Here is a 26604-nt window from a genome sequence, read left to right as displayed (position 1 = left end):
TCTCACCGTCTCACACCTTTCCAAGAGGTCTCTCAACCGGATTTCAGCCATAATTTGCCGGATTTCCCACCAAGACCACCACAGACTGCAGATTCCGAACAGATTGAAGGAAAAAAAAGGAGAAAAAACACAGCTTTCGATTATCTTCTCCCTCCCTTCCGCTAGGAGGGACTCCTCTCTTCCCTCTTCTCTCTCGCCCTCCTAGACTCTCCAACTCTCTCTGCTTTCCTTTCTTCACTCTTCTGCGTAATCCCATCTGCTTTTTGGTTTCTCACTTCTCCACAAAACCCACCCCAAAGTTGATGTAGACGGTTAGGATCACTCTTTGACCTCTGAGAATCGATCTCCTCCGTTGGATCGACTTTAGATTGCACGGATGCAGTTGGTTATATACTTACTACCTCATATTTAATAAGGGCATTTTGGTATTTAAAATAAAATATAATTACTGACATCATCATATAAGGTATATTCCTTAACAATGACTGACGGTAGGGGGTCTGAGGATAATTTGGTGAAACAGAGGGGGTGGTCTTATAATTGTGGCATTCTCCAAGGGCGTGGTAAATTTCCCTTTTGTAATTAGTAACATTAGCTTGTATAATGGATGGAAAAGGAAAATACAACTAATTTACATAGCATATTAGCATTATGCCTAACTCAGAAAACAAGAAAGCATATGATTTACAGCTGCTTATAAGCACCCACTTAAGACTACCTTAGTAACTTCCAAGCTATGCCATGCGATGAAAATTGGATTTTTCCCATGAAGCAGCCAAGAACCTTCAGAATTTCAGCACATCATAGTTCTAGGCTGTTTGGATTCAGGATGCCTCCAGCTATATACATATACATATTTTTGGATGAACAAAAAATTCATTACCAATGAGAGAGAGAATATACAAGGGGGGCCCCGGAGGGAAGGGAAAAGAAGGGAGGGAACTAACAAAAGCACAAAGGGCTACAAGGCCGCAACAGTCAAGGGGGGCGGGGAGCACAATAGAAGAGGGGAGATCCTAGGCAACAACAATGAGATTAAAGAATCCTTATAGGGCGAAGGGGGGATCATGGCAAGCTAGAGCTAACATCAAAGAAGATGGTTTTCCAAATCATATAAAAGAATCTAGAGTTGGACATCCATCTATGAAGATTGCGCTCCATCCAAATATGGTTGACGGTGGCACAGAAGGCAAGCTTGCCCACAATATTAGTAATAAAACTACCTGCAAACGTCATGTCGATTCAAATCCATTATCTACGAGGGGAAAGGATGTGTCTTTCAGAGGGCCATCAGAAGCAGAGGACATGATCCCAAATGGAGGAGGCATAAAGGGCAAGAGATGGTCGACATCTTCCAAACTTTTCCAGCAAAGGCAGCAAACAGGGAAGACCTGAATGTCTCTGTGGATTAAGGAGGACTGGGTGGGGAGGCAGTTGGAGAGAGTGCGCCAAGCAGTGATGGAGTTGCGGGGGATATGATTGGTGAATCAGACAATTTTGCTCCAGGGGGCTAAGGGACCTCTAGATTTGACAAGGTCTCAGACTGATGGGGAACTAAAGAGACTAGTGGATGAAGGGGTCTAGATGACTTTATCAGCTCTGTCATGATGACCAGGGGAAGCGGGGGGAAGCTCTAACCAAATGGAGGATGGGGGAGGGGACCAAATTCCATTATAGATGATGGAGGTGACCACATCTTTGTCGAATTCGGAGGAGTAAAGGGCTCTGGCACTCACCAAAGAAAGGAGAACACCTGAGGGGTGCTAGGGATCAAGCCAGAGGGAGGTGGAGTTACCATCGCCAATGGAGGAGGAGATGGCACTGAGAGTGATGGGCCTAGAGGAGAGGATTTTTCACCAATCCCAAGAGAAGTCAACGGCGGGAGAGACAGTCCATAGGGAGTCCTTTATGAGGAGATGAGAGTAGACCCAAGAGACACCCATATGCTATTCTACTTGGAGGCAAGCTTCCTAATGAGCTTAAGGATGCCGGCAACATTGACATCTTTGATTCTATGGAGGCAAAGGCCTTCTTCAGCTTTGGGGAGGCAAATCGAAGACCAGCAGAGAGGGTGAAGGAATTTGGTAGAATCCACCCCCTTTCCAGAGAAAGGTGCAAATAAGGGATTCGATGGCCTTGGTGGTGGACTTGGGGAGGGAGAAGACACCAGACCAGTAAAGGTAGCAAGATTGGAGAATAGATTTGACAAGAACAAGGTGACCTGCATAGGAAAGGAGCTTGCCTTTGCAAAGTTGGAGCCTTTTCTTCATGAGATCCAGCATATTAATTGTACGGAGGATGCTACCTTCCCTACAAGTCTGTTACAACCTTATATTTCATTGTAGTTCTGCCTGGATATCCTCTAGTGTGCCTATCTTCAAAAGATGTTCTAACTGAGGTGGGGACTTATCAAATCACTCACCATTGGGTTTGTGAAGTCCAATTGACCTGAAATAAGCAATATTTTTGAACTATGATGAAGCTAATAGAAATTCACTAGGACAGCATCTAATTTTTATACTATGACTGAAATTCTCCTGATTGAGGCTCTGCACCACCTCAATGCATCCATATCCATTTTAAGTCTAACGTCACTGTAGCCTAGCATATTGAAGTACTCCTGTAGGTGCCCAAATCTTTTGTTCTTCTGCTGAGGCTCCTTTAAGGTTTACATTGTGCTGCAAGACAATTTCCACTACTATGAACTTCAATACTTTTAAATATTTTATTATTATTATTATTTCAGGAACACTTCATGTGGATTTGTTGTTAATCATTGACATCCATGATACTTTTGACTACACATTTTTATGATGTTCTCTTTGAACTTTTTCTGATAAGTTCTATTTCTTGGGTTTCAGACGTTTCATGAACCAATACTTTTTGCTGATAGCATGCCTTCAACTGTGGCCCCTTATCACTCCAGTAAATCCTGCAACCACATGGGGCCCACTCATCCTTATTTTTGCGGTTTCGGCAGCAAAAGAGGCCTGGGACGACTATAATAGATATCTCTTAGACAAGCAAGCAAATGAGAAAGAAGTGTGGGTTGTAAAGCAAGGAGTCAAAAAACTTGTACGGGACCTCTTTAGCAATCTTTTTTTTTTTTTTTTCACTTTGCATGGTTCTTCTTTCTCTTTAATCTTTGGTAGAACAGTTTAGTGGGTCAACTTGCGAAATACTCATTATTCACTGTAGTTTCACTTTTCTTACCAAATTGATGGATTGTTGGTTTTATTTTCAACTATAAGTTGGTTTCTTCAGGATTTGCTAATTGCTTTGACTTATGGTCCAGCCTCTCATTTTACTACTCCTTTTCCACATTCTGTAAATCCATCTAACAAGTAGGTCACTCATTCTCAAAGGGATAGAGCTTTTCTAGGTTCCATTGATTTTAAGATTTTGAAATTTATTAGCTTGAAATAACAAAAAAGGGCGTACCTGGTGCATGAGGCTCCCGCATGTGCGAGGTCCAGGGGGGTTTGGGAACTTTGCAGCCTTACCCCGAGAATGAAAAAGAGCAATCAAGTGCACGAGGCTCCTGCTACTGCAGGGGAAATAACAGTATAGCAGATTGTCTGGAAAATGAATCACTTTTTTTCTGTGTTATTCAACACTAAACAATTTGACAGCCTGATACTTTTTTATTGGTTTCCAACAAGGGTAAAAGAAAAAGACAGACAAATGTTATTTGGTATGTAGTAAAAAAAATCTATGATATTGGTTATTTTAATTGACTGTGTTTTATCTTATAACATTTTGACGGTCTTGGAATTGTTAGTGTGACAATTACAAACCTGAATCAGTACCTTGACATAAGAAAGAGAGAAGAGAAGAGAAGAGAAGAGAAGAGAAGAGGAGAGAAGTTGAGGAGAAGAAGAGAATAAGAGAAGATGAGACAATACAAGAAAACACAGCTCACGGTTGTCACAACAGAACCTGAATGATGCGGATCCTCCGAAACCCAATTTGGAACGCTTTGGGCCCCACCCAAATTGTAAATTAATCAAGTATTGTGAATAATGGCAAATCTGTAAATTTATCATTGTCCAGCACTTAGTAAATGTAAGATAGCAAGTATGTTCACTTTGTGATGCTCACTATTCTCTATATTTGTGATGCTTACTCTCTCTCTCTCTCCCCCCCCCCCCCCCCCCCCCGCGCCCCCCCAAACAGGTTCAAGCTCAGGACATTAATGTTGGTAACATAGTTTGGCTCCGTGAGAATGATGAAGTTCCTTGTGATCTTGTCTTACTTGGTACTTCTGATCTACAAGGCGTCTGCTATGTGGAGGTAATACTCACATATTTATTATTCGTGTAAGTATTTGTTTAATTTGGAGCAGTAGAAACTATTGATGCTCTTTAGCATGCTAGTGCTGTAAAATGTGAACTCTTGGCTCGGTGATTAATTCTTTGGTGCGTGATTTAATCCAGCTTGGTGATAAATTCTTGCATGTTATTGCAGCTATGTCTAATATCTTATTTCTCTCTTTAGAAGGTTTTAGGAAGTTTTTAGCTTAGAACATGTTCTGATGCAGTTAGGAGTGGGAAATTTTGGAATTAACTTAGTAATTTTTTCCCCTTTATTATTAGTGTAGTGTGTGGTCAAGTTTAGTAGGGAGATGAATTTTTATTTCAGCTGCTGAATAGGTTAGTTTCCATTAACTTCCAATTTTATGCTTTGATTCTCTTTATATAGCCATGTAATGGAGGATAATTCAGATTTTGAAGAATTAAAACTTGATTGAGATTTTTGGATGTGAAACCATGGCTGTTGATTTCCTCTTCCTCCCTCTCTGAAGTTCTCTCCTCTCTTCCCTTCCATTCTCCTACTTCATTATTTCTTCTTCTTTCTTGTTTCCCTCTCTTATCTTCTTCCCCATGCTGTCTTTTTCCTTACCTGAACATTCTCTGTTCTGGGCTGTGTCTGCAAACTATCAGATCTGAACCGAGCTTCTTACATGCTCGACTGTTGAGGCTGAGAATTGTTACGCTTGATTCTTACCTAAGGGCGATGCAACCTGGAGATTTTGGCCTCCACTTCTCTGATGTGTGGTGCGACTTGAGTTACTGTTGGAACTTGGAACCTGCAAATATTCAGTGATCAGATCTGATTTCAGAGCTTCATTCCCAATAGTTGGTGGGAGAACTGCCCTGCTGCTGGTTACAATCAAGGGGATTAGGAGTCGAGACACCCATTCATAATTTCTGGTCGATTGGGTTCTTATCAAAGAATAATCGCATTCATAGACCAGCAAGCCCTCCGCTGGTTTCTGGTTCTCATGACAAGAAGAAGAAGAAGAGGTTTTTTTATTTTCTTTATTGTTACTTTCCCTTATTACCCTCACCTTTTATTTCTTTGTTATCTCTTGTCCTATTTTATCCCTGGCTTCTTGAAATACCCTTTTACTAGCATATTGTACCCACTGCTTTGGCCTTTAGTTCCATCTAATTACAAGTCTACCACTCCCTTCTAGATTTCCATTTATTTACAAAACTGCCACCCTCATTGGAAACTTGAGTTTAATTACAGTTCTGCCATCTAGTTGAAGCTCTAATTTAATTACGAATCTGCCATTGGTTTATTGTTCGTTTAAGTGGGCCCATAAGCAATCCGATTCCGACTTTTGGAATCCCGGATCTGCATCATGTTCTCCTTGGCTTCCTGCATTTTTGTATTGTTTGTTGGTTCTAACTTTGGTGCAAGATACTTGTTTCATATGACGACTATTTCACAAAATGTAAGAGCTGAAGGCACATTACCTTTTTTCACTCGAGTGTGCCACCTTTTGCTAGTGCGTTGATGACTTTGTGCTTGAAGCCTTAGACTTTGCCATCCTTTAATCTCTGCATTCATATGGACTGAGTCTCGCACAGAAAGGAGGGGTTAATTTAATGTAGTTGTTATTTACACAAATTAATTTATAATAATTTCTATCTTCTTTTCTTTTCATCAATAAAATTTCTTTTGCTGTTATCTATCATTTTCTTCTCTTGGAATTTTTTGAAGGTTTATCATATAAACCATAGTTTTCAAGTTGCTTTGGTGTCTAGGTGGTTTACCTGGGGCCTAGGCGACTGTCGCTTTATTGCATTGCATGTCCGCCTTGGTGTCCAGGCGGTTTGCCTGTGTAATATCGCCTTATATTTTGGCACTTATTTATGCCAAATATCATTTAAGTAATAGACATATACTTGAGATATTATTCATAAATAAGAAAATACCTACTATTTGAATACAATAAAAATAGTTTAAAAATCAAATTCCAAAAGGATAAAAAGTCAACACCCTAGTCCAAGAACAAAAACTAGATTTTTTTATTGTAGGGGCGATTTTCAACTTTCAATTGCTAAGATTTTTCTTAATTCTGAAAATTTTATAAATCCTATCATAGTTAAACATTGCTAAAAACCAATAGTCCGGTAAAATGATCTTTTCTTTTGATGTCCATAAAATTAATTTTCATTTATGCGATTTTAAGCAGTTGTGCACTTTAAAATAAGTTTAAGCAGAACATAATTTTTTCATTACAACTAAGATTTTAGTAATCTTTGAATTGTTGGAAAACTGGTTTTGTGCTATACCTAATACAAAAAGTCTCATGTAAAAATAAAATCATTTGACTAGTCAAACTTATTATAGAACAAGAGCATTTCTCTAAATAATGCTTTTTGATGACTTAGTGTTGATTTTTGATGATACAATGTATATGTAGCATATTAAATAATATTAGAAAAGAGGGAAAATAAAAAATAACACTTGGTCGCTTAGTTTGCCTTAAGGTGGACGCCTTGTCACCTAAGTGCTTCGGCAACCCTCCAACGCTTTGGTTCGTCTTGGTGTTGTGACAACTGTGAGCGGAAGGCTTTTGGTTGCAACCGGTTGGCCTCTGTTTTCAATTTTGCTATCGATAGTCCTCTACCAATTGCAAAACGGTAGGAACCGGTTGAAACCAAATACAACTAAGATTTAAGTAATATTCGACTTGTTGGAAAGCTGGTTTTGTGCTATACCTATTGCAAAAAGTCTCATGTAAAAAGAAAATCATTTGACTTGTCAAACTTATTATAGAACAAGAGCATTTCTTTAAATAATGCTTTTTGATGACTTAATGTTGATTTTTGATGATACAATGTATATGTAGCATATTAAATAATGTTAGAAAAGAGGAAAAATAAAAAATAACACCTGGTCGCCTAGTTTGCCTCAAGGTGGGCGCCTTGTCGCCTAAGTGTTTTGGCAGCCCCCTAACGCCTTGGTTCGTCTTAGTGCTGTGACAACTGTGAGCGGAAAGCTTTCTGTTGCAACCAGTTGGCCTCTGTTTTCAAACTTGCTGTCGACAGTCCTCTGCCTATTGCAAACCGGTAGGAACCAGTTGAAACCAGATTGAGGAAATGCTGAAAAGCGATTGAGCGGAAACGGGCATAACTTTCTTATTATAAATCTGATTGACGCGATTCAAGTTGCTTTGGAAAAGAAGACTCGAAGGGCTACATTTTGTATAAAGACGTCTGGAAATCAGGTGGAGTACACACTTCTCAAAAATGGGCTTGAACATGACTTATGTGCATCGACAGCCTCAATACGCTTATGTGCCATAACTGTTGTACAAGCCGTAACTTTTGGCTTTGGCATTGACTTGACCTGATTCTAATGATAAGATATCTTAAAATTCATGTGAAGTCCTACTTTACACCAAAATTATCTGATCGCCGAAGCTATCATTGTTTTGTGGGTTATCACGAGGGTCCTCTAAGTCACATTCATTAAACATCCACATATTAAGATCACTAATTAATCATTTTTCTGGGGACGGGGCATCACTTTTTTGTGACATTGTACGCAAGCTCTCCTTCTGTGCTTCTATTAGCCACATTCGGTTGGAACTTAATTTGTGAAGATGGACTTCTAACTCTTATTCCTTTGATAAGATTTAGAATGCCATCTACCTTGATGTTAGTTATAAGTTAGCCATCCTCTCCCACCCTATTGCAAGGGATTCCCCAAGGAACATGCTCACAATTGTGTCCTGGGGTCTGCCCCTCCTCATCTTGCTGCCTACTATCCCCCCTTCATGGTTTTTCTGCTTTGTTTAGCTTTTTTTCTAGTCTTTCTTTCATTCCCCTTGGAGCCCTTGTGTATTCTCTCTTTTACTCTTTGGTAATGAATTTATTATTCACCCAAAAAAAGAAAATCAAACCAGTTGATTGGTTTGACAGAAGTTGAGTGCAATGACCTGCTAGAGGAACCAAAAGACTGTTGTTAGGGAAACAGGCCTGATGTTACTGCAATAGGAAACCTGTCACAATGGATATGGTGATTTCTTTTGCGAAGAGTGATCAAGTGTGGAACTGAGATTTATTGTGTTATCACACATGCAAGGGTGGCCATGCTTAATGAGAAGAGGAAGAAGAAGAAGAAGAAAGGGAATTAAGGAAGGCTGCATGGGTGTGTGTTGGTTGTCAGGTACTAGGATGATGGAGACTTGGACTTTGTCTTGTTTCTTGTTTGGGTTCTTAAGGTTTCTGTTTTGGAGGGAGGTTGGCCTGTTTGTTGAGTGAATGTTTGAGACTGAAATTGGGTTCTGCTGATAGGCGGTTATTTTTTTCTCCTAATTTCCGTGTTTTAGATCATGGGTTTTGGGTTCTCTTTTGTTTGTTTGCTTTCCCCCTCCTATTTTTCATTATGGAGCTGTCTTTATCTGTATTCTTTCCAATTTAATAAATCCTTGACTGACAAAAATTCTATTTTAACAATGTAAAAATTAGTTCAGAAATACTTTCAGTTGTCAGAACTCATTTTCATCGAGGTATACTTAAGTTTGGATACAGTTTGATGGTTTGATCTTACTCGTGCTTCTGTGGATACTATTTCCAATGCTTTAAGTATCCTTCTGTATCTTCCAATACTAACTGATATGTATCGTATCTTTGAGGGTACCGAGTTGATATGGTACCTAAAAAAAATTTGGCATTAGTACATGTAAGAAACTTCATCCTTTATACATAATCAATTGAATGCATTTATCTAGTCATACTTTGTTCTCCTTTTTATACATGATATATTTATATGTTACTTATTTATAATTTTTTATGCTTTAAAACTGTGTTTTCCATACATCCTAAGCATTTCCTTATGTTTCTTGATCATTTCCAAACATATCTAGCATATCTCATGTCTCTCTGATATGATACAATAAGTCTCTTCCGATATGATGCCTGATATCGTATCTAATGTTCTTGTGCTTCCTAAGAATGATTAATCAATGCTATTATCTATCAATTGCAGACTGCCACGCTTGATGGTGAAACTGATTTGAAGACGAGGGTTATCCCCTCTGCTTGTGCGGGGATAGCTTCTGAATTGTTGGACAAAATCAAGGCAATCCTAACCTTTCCCTGTTCCTTTATTAATTTCTGAGCAGTTTGTTGATAGCATTTTTTCCCAGAACTTTCGACCGTTCACTAAACTTATCTCTTCTTTCTTAAATGAGCAGGGCGTCATTGAATGTCCAAACCCAGATAAAGATATTAGGAGATTTGATGCAAATTTGAGATTGTTTCCTCCATTTATTGATAATGATTTGTGCCCTTTAACCATCAACAACACATTGCTTCAGTCATGTTACTTGCGAAATACTGGATGGGCATGTGGGGTTGCTGTATATACAGGCAAGTTTTTATCTTTCTGGGATAAGATAATCTCAGTGCCAATTCGCAATCTTATTGAAAATCATATTTTCTTTTTCTGTGATAAATAAGAAAAAAATAGGGAAAAGATAAATAAATATTATAGTCTTCAATAACTTTTTTTTGTAGTTTTTATCTAATTTTGATATGATTTTTCTTGCTCTAGATTTAAAGATGCCAACTTGTCAAATACTAGGAATTAGTGGGGTTCATATTTGTATAGAGGGGGTATTATGCAACCTCGGGTTACAAAACCCTGCTTTTGGGTCACTTTAGGCCTACCCAAGTGATAAAAACCCAAATATAAAGGAGCAAGAGCAGTTCTGAATATATTGAAAGTTCCAGAACCCTTTGGGTAAGAAAACAGGAAGAGACTAATCGGTGAATAAAATTTTAGGGAAGGATCAATCTAGAGTTGAATATTAGAATGGCTGATAAAATAGAATCAAATTTATAAAGTAGGGGTTTTGTGCAAATTATATGAACTTCATTGAAGGAATATATCAAAACTTGAATTCTACTTCCTCTCATTGAACAGAAACCAGCAATAGAACCAGAATCTGTTTCTTTAGAGAGAACTCTCTCATGTGATCATCAATCGAACTGAAACGTTTGGAGAAGATCAATTACTCAACCCTATGAATTCCACACAATAATCCCTTGATGCAATTGTCTGAAATTAATAAAAAAAATCCTTGAAATGAACCTAGAGGAAGAGGGAGAACCAGGTCTGCGTATCTGTTAAAACTATCAATTCAGGCAGTCTTTTGAACTGGGATGTTACGTACATGGTTCAAGGTTTCCACGAATACCGTCGAAATTTCCCACATTTCCACGTTATCCCAGGACTCCGATACCAAGTACCATGTGATTTTTATAAGTCATTGGTTTCGACCAGTATCGACCAAAATCCCCACATTTCAATTCCCATATTTCGACCGAAATATGGGAATTTTTGAGTGGACCAGCCTTTATAAAACCTTCTTAAATGGGAAATCAAGCCTTCTTATTTCAAAATTTCGACCCTTTCCCCATATTTTGGCCCTCTCCCCATATTTCTTCTCTGTGAAGTGGAAAGCTTGGGAAAACACTCAAGATTTTTCCCTTGTGCCATCAAATCTTCATTCTAAGCTTGGATCTTGCACATTCATAGTAAATCTACTTAAGAAAGGGAGCTTGGACCAAAAAGGTAAATCCAATCTTCCCCAAAAGTCATTTTATTATAGAATATACTTGGACACTACTTGGAACTGACTGTTGAGTGTTGACTATTGAGACTTGAGACTTGAGACTTAAGAGATAACTCATAATTATGTAATATTATTATTTATTTTGGATCCTTTACATTTTTGTTTTAAACTTTTAATCATATTTTCACATTTTTAGTTTGTAACTTATATATGTACTTATGTAGTATACTTTAAGTCAATGACTCAACGTACATTACCAAACTTTGGTCAACGCCACAAGTATGACTTTAGATGTTTTTTCCATGAACCTAATTATGTGATTGGGTTAGAAATGTCTAAAAAACACATTTTGGGGGTCGAAACCAAAATTTCCACTTAACCGGGAAAATTTCCTTGATTTCGACCGAAATTTCGGTCTCCCTAAGGGTCGAAACCAAGTTGAAACCCTATATTTTGAACCTTGGTTACGTACACGGTTGCCCTGAGTTGCAATTCAAACCTAGAAGTTGAAATTGACAGAGTAAGACACGAGAAAGATCACGTTCCCTCTTGCTTAACCAAAGGTGGCATCCGAACAGGGATCCAACTAGGAAGAAGAAAAGGAGGAGGAACAAGGTGGAAAGAGGAAGAACTTAAGAAATAGGAGAGAGAAGAAGAGGAAGTTCACTCCTGAATCAAGACAGGCTAGAGGATAAAAAGGCAGCCATTAAGCAATTCTGACGAATACAACATGCAGACACATCTCACAACCCTAGGGAAAATCTAAAATTCCATTATTCAATTCCAATCTGTCTATTTTGAGGGTTGCTTGCATATTTAAATTATTTAAAGAAAGACTCCAAACTGGGAAACTGAAATGAACTCGAACTGGGAAACTGAAACTGAAACTGAAACACTATTTCCTATGACTCCTATCGTTGGCTAGAAACGTATAATAATAAAAAAATAAAATAAAAATATAAACGAATAAGTAAATCCCTAAACACTCTGATGCAGATTAATAACCAAAATAGGCTTGTTTTATTAGGAATTAGCCTAGGATTGGGTTGTGTTTGTGTTGGGGCTTCAGTCCATGTGGTTTGGAGCGTATTGGGCCACTTTTATGGGTCTAAAAGAGGGGCTCTAAGATTGAGTATGGGATTACTAGTTAGTTTCATTTTTTCATTAATTTCCTTTTACGTTGGGTTTAATTTAAGTTATATTGATTTCTTAGGAGTTAAGTTATTAGATGAGTCAAGTCATTAGTAGTTAGTTTCCTTTTTCAACTAGTTTCTAATTTCAGTTAATTTCTAATTTCAGTTTTTAGTAACTATTGTATTAGGAGAATATTTGGTTTCCTTTTTTGAGGAGCCTTCTATTTTGTAATTCCCTCCCCCTCCAACATTATAAATAAAGAGGAGGAGGCTCCTAAAAAAAAAAAAGATGATTTTGATAAAAAAAATTAATGGTTGTTGCTATTGTCTTCTTCATGAAGAGTTGTTTTGTGTTTGATCAAGGTTGATGGAATTGGTGTTTGATTCAATTGACTCTTTGCGGTGTGAAGCCCAAGAGGTTCCTTTCAAGTGTTCTTTTTCTTCTTCTTCAAGCTATCTTTCTTATCTTTCTAAAGTTTTCAAGGTTGTTTAAAGGCTCTAACACTGCTCTACAGACCAGGTATTTACCCTTCAAATTCTGCCCAGAAAATTACCTTAAACTGTACAATCGGCACTGCTCTGTAGCTGGTATAGGCCTCGGTTGTGGCTGATTCTTTGGTCAAGTCTTCCCCTCTACCAAAGTGATACTCGATCCAACTTGGAGTCTGTTCTGGTCAGCCATTCTCTGGTTATTCAAAATCTCTGTTTTTTGACTCTAATGGAGTTAACCAGAACCGATAGGGGATTTCTTCCTGTTCTGTTCCTGTGGTATTTTCCTACTGTTTGTGGACTGTTTGGACCCTATTACTACTGCTGGTTAGTCTTAGCATCTAGTATATTGTCTGATATCATAATCCCCAATTTCTGGGCTTGGGAGATCTGATTTATAAGGCACTATTTTATTCCTTATTCTGGTCTGTTGCTGGCTGCCTATCTTTGGATCATTATCTGGTTGTTCTTTTGATAAAAAGATCCTGCAGTTGAGACTTGGTTAGACTCCCTACCCTAGTCTACATACACTCCTATGGAACCGGAAAACAAAATTCTTCATCTAGGTTTCCAGAGTGGCCCATGCCGGTCCAGCGATGAAAATGCCACTGCATCAGGTACAGTTATGACTATTATGGAAGGAGGGTGAGGGCTCAAGTCGCCTTGCGGCCTTGGCATCCGAAGTTGTTGGCTTTCTATGGTGATTCAAATTTCTCCTGAATTCAGACTTGTGGTTGGATGCAACGTGTCAGCATCTCGCTAGGTCATCAATCTTGTGTGTATCAACAATTAACCTTTTTCTTATATTCATAATAATATCTTCAATTTGACGTCTATATGTATCAAGAGATAATGAAAAGGGGGGGGGTTAATGGATATCCAATCACCTAAGTGTTGGGGATTGAATTCCAGAAAGAGATCTAGAACCACAGGTAAGGATTAATAGATCAAACTGGAGAAAATCAAATAACCAAGTCAAAATTGATCAATTCAGAAAAACTTTGATTCAAATCTGGTGGTCAGATCTTGGGATATTATGAAGTCACAGAAATAGCAAGTAACAAAATTGAAAGTCCAGGTTTAGTAGCTAACAGAAAGTAGCAACTGGAATCTGAGGAATAGCAATTGAAACCCAAAATAGAAATAAGGATCAGATATGGAAACTAAATTGGACAGAAATAGAAACAAGCTGAAATCTGACGTAGAAAAAAGTAGCGGACAGTTTAAGAAGTAGGAGTTTCAGATCCAAAACAGCAGCTGAGTCTCAGAAATCGATGGTAGAATTCTGATCTGAAAATGCCTTGAAACAGGGTTTACCTAGGAATGAAACAGCACAGAAACTGTAGATTAGTAGCAGAAACCACGGGTAAGAATATGGAATCCAAAACCAGATTAAACCAAGGAAGGAAGATGATTAATTAATGCTCAGAAACTTACTTGGTTCGCACTGCATCAAGGCCCCCTCCAATGCTGTGGGTCGCCTAGACGCCGTGACAACTATGAGACAAAGAAAAGAAAATCCCCACTAAAGGCCTCGATTGGATTCACAACCAAATCAACCTGCTGAATCACCACAACAGGGCTGGAACCGAATCACTACAGACCAAGTTCTGAGTCACAACAGAACAATTGGTCTAAGGCCATCTTCATTTAATCATAAATTTGTTATAGCCTTGTAGGCTATGCGCCCTTACATGCGTATATAAAGTTGCTGTAAACTAGAGCAAAACAGAGAACAGAAAATACGAGAAATCAGAAACTAGACCCTAATCTTGTCTTGTGTACCTAGATGTTAGCCCATAATATCCAGCCCGTTAAAACACCCTTATGCAATAAATAACCCAAAATAAAGGCCCAAATCCCCTATAACCCACTGGGCTCTTGAAATTAAGCCATTTAGGCCCAAACGAGCTGGGTGGCACAGATCTGAACCAAAACTTGAGCCCAGGTTCAATTAAACCAGAAACTGACTCAAACCATGAACCACAGGAGTGGACTAGAGTAGGCCCTGTCTTCAGTTGGCAAGGGGTGGGAGGTGGGTAAGGAAAAAGAATGCTGATAATAATCTTCAATGTACGTTTGAAGAATGAGAACAAAAAGGGAGTGTGCAGTCATCATATTTGATAGTGGAATGTCTTGGAACCTAGGCTTTCTAGCGAATCTGAGGTTTCCAAAATCTATTCTTTCCTCTTCAACCATCAATAGTGCTTTAAGATAGAGTGGACCATGGTCATATGGCACAAATTTAATCCAAAGATCCTGAACAGTCATAGTTCCATATTCATATAAAGCTGTCTGGAGGCTCCATGACCCTTTTAGTTCAAGGCTTTGGATTGGGTGATTGCTCACAAAACTCATAAGTCCTTACAACTGATTGTTGGATGGGGTAATGACTTGGGTCTAATATGACACCAGCCTCTTTATTTATAATAACATAGAGAAAGTTCTAGAATATTACAAGAACTATTAAACCCTTAAGGACCTAAAGACCTGTTTGGAATCTGACACTTTCCCTAAAACCCATTATTACAACATTCCCCCCTCAAACTGATGCATAGATCACATATACTCAACTTGTAGATAATAGGATGAAACATTTTACTAGTAAGACTTTTAGTAAATACATCATCCAGCTATTCACTATTGGGAATAAAAGGCAAAGTGATAAGACCCATATCCAGCTTATCTTTGATGAAGTGTCGATTGATCTTCACATGCTTGGTTCGATCATACTGGACAAGGGTTGTGAGCAATGCTAATGACAGATTTTGTCATAATTCAAAAATGAGCTTCATAGGAAGGGTGGTAGGAACAGAGAAATATGTGAGAAGACCATGAAGCCATAGGCATAGTTTTTAAGGTGGTAAGGCGACGGAGGCGTTTGAGGGTCCTTCGGAGCGCCTTAGTGATAAGGCGGGCATAAAGCGTCGCCTTATTGACTAAAACGTTCATATGTAATTTTTTTATAAAACCAATCTATTTGGCTCAAATCTTAGTTGAATCCTATTACTCATCTGCTAAATAAATATTAAAAGTTCATATTCAAACCAATGTAAGATATTCATCAAAAAAACAAATCAATAAAGTGAATAAACTAAGTTCATCTTCATCAATCATCAATCATCAATCATCATAACATATTAACATATAATATAAATACATAATTATGAAGCAAAATTATAAAAATAAAGAAAAGAAGACATAAAAAATACAAGTATTTATTATACTTGCCTCTATGATGCCAAAATGAGTGCCTAAGCCCTAAGATCATCCACTATATTTCTACTCCTGTCAATGAAGAATGAAGCTCACCGCTACCGGAGCAAAATGGTCGCCTAGATAAGTGGTTCTTCCTTGTTTCTTGATTCCTTCTCAAAGCCCCTTCTTAAAACCCTTAACAAAATCCAAACCCTGTTTGTGAATCGTGTTTTTGTTTTGTTTGTTTTGGTTATTTTTGGTGGAGTAAAGTTGATCCCATACATCTCAAGTGTTAATAAAATCATACACCTACCAATAAAAAGTCTATATTTGGAATCTTTATCATGTAATTTTAAAATGTGTTAAAAAAAAAAACCCATAAGGCGCCACTTCACGTAAGGCGGAGCACTGCCTTACTATCTCTAGACCGCATCAGCGCCAAGGCGCTAGTAAGGCGTCGCCTTAGCAGCGCCTTAAAAACTATGGCCATAGGAGCTCACAAATGGCATGAACCATTGCATGGAACCAAGCACAAGGGGATTGCTTTAGCCCATACAATGCATGCTTTAGCTTGTATACTTTCCCTTGGGTTTTGGAGCAAGTGAACCTAAGAGGAATGTCCATATACACTTTCTTCTCAAGTTCCCCATGAAGAAAGGCATTCTTCATTTCGTTGCTGGAGAGCCCAATCGAAGTTGGTAGCACAAGATAAGATAACATGGATTGTGCTCATCTTAGCAACTAGAGCAAATGTCTTCTGGTATTCGATCCCAAAGGTCTGAGTGAAGCCCTTGGCAAGAAGTCTGGCCATGTACCGACACGACCTTTCCCTTATCTTTTGCCAGATGTATCAGCAGGATGGCCATGTAGCTTCCAGATGTGCTCCTTGGTGTGACGTGCCTTCCCGCAGTAATTGCACTTCATTGGAGCTCTAGTAGAGGAGCCACTAAATTGTGGGGCTGCGTTGAGGGACTGAGTGCTAAAGACTAGTGTAGATCTCTCAGTGGGAGTGGCAATAGGTTGTGGAAGGATAGTGGTAAGACGACTATCCTTAAGTTGGTTCACATCATAGGCTTGATCCAAGGTACGAAAGGGAATATGACTCAAAACCTGGGACTGCAGCTGATCAAACTCCATATTCAGACATGCCAGAAAGTCATAGACTCGGATCTTGTCCTCTCGTTTTTGAAAATCGTTAGACATCTGCAGGGATGGAAGGAGAATACTCCTCATAAAAGTCCAACTCAGTCCACAGTGTGCGCAACTCGTAGTAGTATTGTGACAATGTGAGCCATCTCTGCCTCAAGTAACCTTCTGGTGCAGTTCAAAAACCTGTGCATCATTCCCCACTTTGGAATAGATATCCTGGACAAACTTCTAGATCATTGCAGCAGAGTAAAAAAGGAGATAGCCACGTGAAAGCTATGGTTTCGTGGAGTCGACAAGGAATGCCATAACCAGAGAGTTGGCACACTCCGAGTTGTTAATCTTAGGACTGGTGGTTGGACGCTTTGTAGTTCTAGTGAGGTACCTGTGATAGCCACGGGACTTGAAGATGCAGATCGAGCGTGACCATATCAGGTAGTTTGTGCCATCAAGCTTGATAATTCAAGGAGGAAAGGTGGGAATAGCTGAGGTGTTTCCACCAGTGGAAGCAGAAGAGCTAGTAGACATGGTTCCAACTCAATGTGCTAATGAAAGAGGCATCAGCTGGAGGTAGATGAAGCACCAAAAAGCAGGAAAAAAGCTAAAAAACCCAAAAAATCGATAAAGGGTGAAAACCCTAACAAATCGATTTTGGGGATAGTTCTGGAATAGAGTCCTGAGATGGTAAAGTGGTTAGTACATGTCACTATAAGGATAAGGAGCACCAATTGCATCAAACATCAAGATGATCGGAGCATCGAGCTGGGAAAAAGCAACTTGACAAGAAAAAATGATTTTAGGGGGGGAAAACCCTGAAAAAATTGATGGGAAGGAGCTGGGTCTCTCAAATCATTGTAGAAGAGAGTCTTGAGTGCTTAGGGGAGAAGGGAGATGGAAGCTATTGGCTCTCTTGGTGGTTTAAAGAACTACCACCGAGAGAGAGAGAGAGAGAGAGAGAGAGAGAGAGAGAGAGAGAGAGAGAGAGAGAGAGAGAGAGAGAGTGATGGAAGGAGGCGCAGATGGAGGGAAGCGCTGGGAGAGAGAAAAAGAGAGAAAAGGGAGAAAAAGATGGGGAAAGGAGGATCCAAATTCTATAGTGCAGACTAGAAGGATGAAGACTGCACCTATTCCCTACCACCTATTCCCTACCATCTCAAGTTGAAACTAGACTTGACTACTTGGTGGTTGCATGGTGGACAAGCATACGACTGTATGTTTGAAACAGGTAAACATGTGATTGCCTCGGCCAGTCTGAATGAGCAGTAGGCAGTGCCAATAGTGATGTTACAGTCAGGGTCAGATTTTTGGGAGAAAATTTGTAGACTTCACCCCCCCTTTCTTAGTGTCAATCTGAGATTCACACTCACACAAAGCATTTGGCCAGTATAAGGGCATTACTTTCGTGACTGAAGAATAAGCTGCAAAATAAATAAAAATCCTCATAATAGTCTATATTTCTACTCATTCACAAATATGCCCTTGCAGCACCAAATGGACATGTCACAAACCTATAAAAAAACTGTTTTAACCTCATATTCAACTTATTAAACCCTATCCAGTGACATTAATCAGTCTCTAGCCTTGAACGATGCTTGTGTGGGGCCAAAATCTCAGAAATGGCCTTATGTAATCTGCGTGAAACATTGGGTCATGCATCTCCATTTTCAGATTAACAATTTAACTGAACAGCAGGAAATAATTTCTAGATAAATGTATTAATTTTTGATCTATGAATTATCACATATTGAATCACATACTAATGCTATACAAATAGTAATGGCTAAAATACGGATTACCATTTTTTTTAATGCTGCGCTAATTTTAATATTTCATCTTATTTTTCAGGCAATGAGACCAAACTGGGCATGAGTAGAGGTGTACCTGAACCAAAACTTACAGCAGTTGATGCAATGATTGATAGATTGACAGGGGCAATATTTATATTTCAAATAGTGGTCGTTATTGTTCTTGGCACAGCTGGTAATGTGTGGAAGGAGACGGAAGCACACAAGGTTAGCTGGAATTTTTGTTTCTTGTTTAATTGAATTTGTTGGGTAAATAATGCCATAATGGTTCTACACTTCTACTTTCTACATGTGGTGTATTCTTGTCCTATTTAACATTTTGCAAATCAAAATGGTACTAGTTTGCCTTTTTTATTATGATGAAAGTAGTGAACTGCCTTAAGTTAATAATAGTAATGGCTGACTCATTTGAGATAATCTCTCTGTCCTGGTCATGTAACTGATCCATGCATCAACCTCATGTTCATAATTGCCAACATTTAGCTGAATACCACCCCTTCCCCTGTCCTCCCCTAACCTACCTGACTCTTCTCGAACCCTCTCCTCCTCCCCTGTTATGCCCTCTCCTTCCAAAACCTGGAAAACCATAACCTCTTCACCTTCTCCTGCTTGCTGTGATGGCCTCCCCTTATCCTTCATACCCCCTACTCTCATCGATGAGTCTTTAGTGGGTTTCTGCCCCTATGGTTTGTTAGACACTGAGATCGCGAAATGGCGTAACTGTCTCATAGGCCACTTCCTGGGGAGCCGACAACCCTTCTCGGTTGTGAAGACGTCTCTTTCCCAGCAATGGAGAATCACTGGAATGATTTCAACCTTCCTACTTGACAATGGAATTTTTTTCTTCAACTTATCTAGCGAAGATGAAAAGAACTTTGCCCTTGATGGTGGTCCTTGGCTGATAGGAAAGAAGCCGATCTTTCTCAGGCAATGGGACCAACACTTGTCCCTCTCCAAAGTGGACTTCAAATCCATTCCGGTGTGGGTTTCTTTGCCAAACCTCCCTTCCACTACTGGTGCTTATAGGGCCTTAGCATTATTAGATCTATAATAGGAAAGCCCCTTCACTCGGATGGCCGAAATCGCACCAAGGATCGGCTTGCTTTTGCTCGAACATGTATAAATATATCTAGTGAAGTGCCTCCTCCTTCCTCGGTCTCCATTCATAATGATAATGGGTTTGCATTCACTCAAGTGGTCCACTATGAATGGTTGCCCCCCCCTCTACACCATCTGCAAAGCTTTTGGACACAGATCCTCCCTTTGCTTTTTAAAGTTTGCTCAAGTAGAGGTGATCTGCGCTCGGACTTCCCCTTCCATTGCCGGAAAAGAGACTTCTCCTAGGCCTCCCTCGCATGACCCTGTTCGTGGTTGGAAGCTTCGTCGAAATAGAGGTCGTCGGAGCTATATTTGGATGGCTGTTCCCAAGCCAAACGAAGATTCCTCTGTTGTAGGTGCCAGGCCCTCCTCCCGTGGACCATCGGATCTCTCCCTTTGGACTGGGGGCAAAACAGGTTCTCCTTGCTATCGCAATCATTTGACTTTGAAGAAAGCTCTCCTCGATCAACTGCTTCTGCTGCAGTTGCGGAATGCCTTGTCGGCCTTGATCTGCCTGACTCCTCTGCTGATACCGTTGACGCTACCTCTGCTGCTTCTGAGCCTTCTGTCCTCGAGCCGTCGCTTCTTGTGTCTTAATCTTGCCTTAATGCTAATGACTCATCGATGAACCCTTACCCTTTTTATGGGCTACCCCCTCTCCTTCCCCTGGTTTGGCCAAGTCCATTTCCGACCCTAGTTCTCCTCCTGTCCAAGCCCTATCTAGTTGTCTCCTCTTACCAATATCCTTTCTCCTTCTTACGCCACAACCCACTAACCCTTTCACTTCCCATGATACCCAGTCAATAATTGTCACGACGTCATGGCGATCCAAGGCGGTGGAGGGGTGGCTAATCGATTTGGCGATGAATCGCCCGTTATGGCGTTGCCTTGGTAGTAAAATCGCCCATGTGTTATTTTTTATTTTTTCTATTTTCTAAAATTATTTAGTATAGTACAAGTCTTACAGTATATACCCTATAACATATATAAATCAACATTAAGCATCATCAAATCATAAAAAATCAACATAGCCATATGAAGACATAAAAAATCAACATGAATCATTGACTTATACAGTTATACATCAATTCATAAAAAATTAACATGTACATCAAGTCATAGAAAATCAACTTATTGGCAGGATTTAATGTGTGACCGACTCCTTGAAAAAGGACAGGGACCCACAACATGTTATTCAAGAATCAATCAGGAAAGCAAACCAAGATGGACAAGTGCATTTTTTATCAACAAAAGCACAGTTCAATGGATGTATTTAATCTGGTAATGATTTGAAATCAGGTTCCTTCAAATCTGAAAGAAAACTTAAAGATATTTTTTTTTGGCTGTTAACCATTATTGATTTTTGAAGACTTGCAGTTGCAGTCTTGCAGAGTTGAAGAAGAAGACTGAATTGAAGAGTGAAGACGAAGAGGAAGAACAGTCGAGGGAAAAAAAATAGAGTATTATAGAACAGTCGAGGAAAAAATATAGAGTATTACGGAAGAAGAAAAAAGGGTTAAGGGCGAAGAAGAAGAACTGAACACGAAGAGGAAGCAAAAGTCGGCAAAAGGAAAAAAAAAAGAGGATTAAGGAAGAAGAAGAAGAACTGAAGAAGAGAAGTAGAGCCATAGAGACTTACCTGACCTGTCGGAAAATGAGGATGCCACGACTTGTGGTCTGTCGGAGCCATATCAATACTCGTCTGAGAGTATCGAGAGTTATCGGAGCCAGCAACAAAGAACAATTTCACTTTCACTCTTGAGGGTTCACAGTCGAGGTCTCGAGGGTTTCACACTTTATAGTTGAGAGTCGAAGACTCGAGAGGCTGAGGAATGAGGATTTTGGGCTTTTACACTTGTTCATATGTAGTGGCGTGTGTGAAAGCATAATACACCTGTCACTAATTTTCCAATAACAATATAAAAAAGAGAATCAATGTTAATAACTTAAAATAAAAATGCATACAAAAAACGACCGCTATGTACTCTAATCGTGATATGGCATCCATGGCTCCAATTTGGCGATGCCAATCTTGATATGACGCATGCCAATTGTGACTCAAGTAAATCGGTCTACCGATTTGCTATTAATTTTCGGCCGGGACGCCAAATCGGCACCTTGGCCACGCCTTGGCGACACCATGACAACTATGATCCAGTCCATCTATCCCGATCCGATATGTCTTAACTTCCACTCCTTCTTACTCTAACCCAACCCAACCTGCCAAACCTGCTCATCTGACTTACCTAAACCCAACCCAGCTATCCTCCACCTTCACTCGCCTTCCCTCACCGACCCTCCATCATTGTGTCCTTCTCTCGCCTACTCTCCCCTCTGGCTCTCCTCTTCCTATCCCCTCCCTTGCTCCCCTTCCCTGCCTCCATCGCCCTAACCTCCCCGCCCCCTTCCTTTGTTGAATTTCTTCCGTCGACTACCTTGCTGGCCCCTCTGGCCACCACTTATTCTGCTGTTGCTCCTGGCTCTTCTACAACGTTATCCGCACCTTTTTTTGCCGCGCCTACTTCTGCCTCACCTTCTTTGACTGTTGCGTCTTCTTTGCCTGGTTCTGTGCTTGTGCCCCTTGCACCCTCAGTTATTACCACTGTGATTGGTTCTTCGTTTGACTACTTCCCCTAATGTAGAACTAGAATCACAAGTGATCATAATCTCAGGCAGGATCTGGAATTCTGGCTGAATAGAGATGTCCCCCAATAGGCTTGCTTTTGGCTCTGAAACACTCTCTCACAGCAAACAAACAAAAGGAAAATAAGAAAAGAAAGAGAATTCGATGGAGGGTTGAGAAGGGGGAAGAAGAACTAGCATCTCACCCTCTGGTTTAGGCATCTCACCCAATTGCATCCCACAGCAAAACATCATAAGCATTCATTTTTTTTTTTCATTAATAAATTCGTGTTCAATGTTGTAGCCCCTTACAAACTTATGTAGAAGGCTCAAAACTGACTCAAACACTAAAAAGGAAAGGCCTAACCCATTCCTTAACTAATTGAGAAATCTAAACTGACTAAAAAACTGAAATAACAAAGAAAATAGACTCAAAACAGTTCTTTTACTAAATTAATGAATTAAATCCCGTTTTCCTACTTTCTACCCATATTTTAGGCCCATTAAAGTGGCCCATTACAAAGAAAACCAATGGGATCAAAGGCCCAACACATACTTAACCCAACCCAAGGCTTATTTGCAATAAAATAAGCCAATTAAGTGACTTATCTGCGTCAATTTGCCCTCTTAGAAAAATTTGTCCTCGAATTTTGTAGAGTGTGAGGGTGATTATAGCATAATGCACATCCCTCTTTAAGCTGTAGAAAAATTCAGGTAGCTCTTTGATGATAAGGATGTAGTCTATAATGTGAGGAGCTCGATCTTCAAGTTACTTTAATGGGATGATGAACTCCACATGCTCAACTTTAACAACCTTAGATGTATCAATGGGATCATCCACATGAACGCCTTCAACCACTATGTTCTTGGCCTCCACAATTTCAATCTCAAGCTCCTTAGGATCTTCCTCTTGGCTGTTCACAGTCATCACAGTTGTTGTAGTGTCAAGTTCCTTAGTTTCAACCTCATTGTCCATTGTGGCAACCTTGCTACTTTCGAATTCTTCCACATGAGTCTCATTGATGGTAACATCAATGACTAGCTCTTCCTTGACAATAGGAATTGCTGGAATTTCTTCAATACCTTTTCTAAGTTGCCATGTAGGAAGGCATTCTTGACATCCAATTGATACAATGGCCAATCCTTATTTTCTGCCTGAGAAAAAAGGACCCTTATGGTGTTATGCTTAGCCACAGGAGCAAATGTCTCCTGATAGTCAATCTCATGGACTCGATTGTATCCCTTTGCCACCAGCCTTACATTGTACCTCTCAATAGTACCATCGGACCGGTACTTGATTGTGTAGACCCACCTGCATCCAATTGGAGTTTTCCCACTTGGAAGGTCAACCAATTTCCAAGTACAATTTTTCTCCAGGGACATCATTTTTTCAGTCATGGTTTGCTTCCACTTAGGGTCAGACATAGTTTTAGAAACATTCTTGGGAATAGAAGCAGATGAGAGTGCAATAGTAAATGCAAAACCTGTAGGGGAGAGAGTCATAGGGAACAAGCTGGGCGATAGGATTAGTACAAGCTCTCTTTCCCTTCCTAATATCAATAGGAAGATCTAACTCTGATGGGGAAGGAAGGATATTACCTGACTGAGGGCGTGTATCTCAGGAGTTGGATTCAAAGAGGACTCTTGGTAGATCTGCTTGTTCCTTCTTGTGTACACAATGGTCACCTTTTCATTACCTGAACCACCTCTTGAATGATCACCAACATCAATAATATATACCTCTTTGTGTTTCCCAATGTCAAGCATAAAAGGAGAGATAGGCAATGGGTCAAGAAAAGGGATCTCATCAGTAGCCTTTTCTCTTCCATTATGCTTCCCTTGAAAAGGATGTTGATGAGGGGCAAAAAAGGGTGCAGACTCAAGGAAGGTGACATCTTTAGAGAGGAGCCTTCGTCTGGAAGAAGGGTGATAGAACTTGTATCCCTTGGTAGTGTATGAATTGCCATTTAGGAGCCTTGGGGTCCAATTTAGTCCGAGAAGACTTATTAACATGGACATAACAGATTCACCCAAACACTTTGCGGGGGAAGAGAGAAAGAAGAAGACTGAGGAGACAAGGTGTCCAAGGGAGTTTTGGAGCCAAAGAGTTGTGTTAGCATACGGTTGATTAAAAAAAGAAGCAGTAATGAGAGCATCAGACCAAGTGTGGCAGTGTTTGTATCCAAAGTGTTGAGCGTGGTAGATGCCAGCTAAGACGGGGTAGGTGCGACAAGGCCTTCTAAGGCCGGCGGCAGCTTGTTGTTGTTGGGTTCCAAGATCACAGAATCACTAGTCACATGCAGAGTCTGCGAATTCCAGGAATTCGAAGAGAGACCTTTCAAGGTTAAGGCTGTAGTAGAATGGCTGGTCAAGAGGACCATATTGTCAAAGCAGTCTTTAGTCAGAGGAGCAGAGCAACACGCGAGGTGGCGGGGGCCAGCAAAGCGATTATTGACGTTGAGCAGTGGGCAGCAGTGATTGGACTCCTCGGCGTCAACCTGGGAGAGAATTGATCAGAACCCAAAGGCGAGACAACAGGAGCGTCGGGTTAGGGACAAGGAGGTCGCGGGTTGTGGAAGGATGGTGTGGTCGGGTCGGGCAAGGAATGGAGGTATTGGGTGGATCTTCGAAGGAGTTTGGGTTGTATAGGTTCCCTGGGTAACAGGGATGGTCCAATGGAAATTTGGAGAATTTATTTAGAAGTTGAACCGAAGGGAATTGGTTTAAAGGAATGAAGGTTGGTTTAGGGGCGGTTCGAGCCAAATGGGTTGAGACATAAGTATCGTGGTTAAAAGGATGGTGTGAAAGTGGGGCTGAACCTAGGGATTCGGCTAAGGAGGCGGAAGTTGCAGGGAGAGGAAGCAGAGGAGGGAGGTTGGTGGGAGAGGAAGAATTCAACAGCTAAGAGGAAGGCTACTGTCCAGCCTGGCAAGCTTGAGGGAGAGATCCCTCGCATGGAATATCGTGATGGGCAGCAGTGGCGTGTGGGCAAGGATAGAAGAATATCATCAGAGACGAGCAGCGGGAGCATCAAGAACTTGTTTGGACTAGAGGGTAAGGGCGTCTTCGAAGGACCGGAGGTCCGTGTTATCAAGTTGACAGGAGGTAGAGATGCAGCAGTGGTTTCCATCAGCGGCGATCTTTGGTTCCCATTTTTTCTTTTTCTTTTGGAGATATGATTAGTGGAGACTGGAGAGGGAATCTTGAGGATGTGCAGCAATTGGAGGCAGCATATTATGGGATGTGTTGACACTTTTGTTCTTCATGCAGAGGGCTGCGCTATGTCCGAAACACTTGCAGCTGGTGCAAGTGGGAGGCAACCGGTCATATTTTACTTCTTGGACAATGACCCTCACCATCCATGATAGTCACCGAAGGGGACAAAAGACCCATTCTTTAGTTGGGCTTCAGCCCTTCTTTGTTTTTCCCTCCTTTGAGGGCTTGTTCCGTCTATATTCTTCTTATTGGTATTGAATTTATTTATTCATCGAAAAAATATAATGTTAAAATGGTAATGGAAATTTCTTTGCATTTTCCTAGTTGAAACTGAGGTTTTGGACTTACACTTTAAATTTTTAAGATTTTATGTTATGTTATTTATTTAATTTGCTATAGTTTTGTTAGTGACCTAATCTTCTTGTCTCTACTCATTATTTATGAATGGATTCGTGGCATTTATGTATTGTGGAAGACTAATATCTCTAACTTATGCGTTCTTCTTTTACCATTGTATTTGTCAGTAAGGGTTTATTATTCCTATTCTGTGTTCTCTTGTAGCAATGGTATGTTTTATATCCAAATAAAGGTCCATGGTATGAGCTACTGGTCATCCCTCTGCGGTTTGAGCTTCTGTGTTCCATTATGATCCCTATATCTCTCAAGGTAAGAGATTATGTAAAGTCAAATGATTTTTCTTTGTTTGCATTAGGACTTGATTTTGCATCGGTGATCTTATCAACAGGGCAAACAAAACCTACTAGGAAGCAACATTGGGAATCAGTTGCATCTTTCATTCCCCTTAAGACTTTTGAAGCCAATGACGGTCCACGAGGATCTAGAATGTGTCTTACTATCTCTTTTGTTTAAACTGGGACTTGCAACATACTATCAGCAATTTCTTAATTACTTTGTCTGTTTAACTAGTAAAAAGAGAACTTTTTATAAATGTAGGATCTTACTCAAACTCCAAAATAGTTATCGTGTCACAGATTATCAATGTTTTTTTTTTTTT

At 40.0% G+C, this 26604-nt stretch overlaps 1 protein-coding gene across 1 annotated transcript in view; it reads left to right on the top strand.

The window, feature by feature from the left end:
- The window catches only part of LOC122070223 (phospholipid-transporting ATPase 2-like), a 123328-nt gene that overhangs the window by 4836 nt on the left and 91888 nt on the right, over positions 1–26604 (top strand). Inside the window, 6 exon segments of the mRNA XM_042634349.1 lie at positions 2862–3075; positions 4177–4293; positions 9292–9384; positions 9500–9674; positions 18694–18860; positions 26151–26255. Of these exon segments, the coding sequence (XP_042490283.1) occupies positions 2862–3075; positions 4177–4293; positions 9292–9384; positions 9500–9674; positions 18694–18860; positions 26151–26255 (871 nt within the window).

This window comes from Macadamia integrifolia, unplaced genomic scaffold, assembly GCF_013358625.1.
Source record: "Macadamia integrifolia cultivar HAES 741 unplaced genomic scaffold, SCU_Mint_v3 scaffold86, whole genome shotgun sequence".
NCBI classification, from domain to species: Eukaryota; Viridiplantae; Streptophyta; class Magnoliopsida; order Proteales; family Proteaceae; genus Macadamia; species Macadamia integrifolia.
Note: the sequence above shows the minus strand (reverse complement) of the source record. Positions and strands in the feature narration are given on the sequence as shown.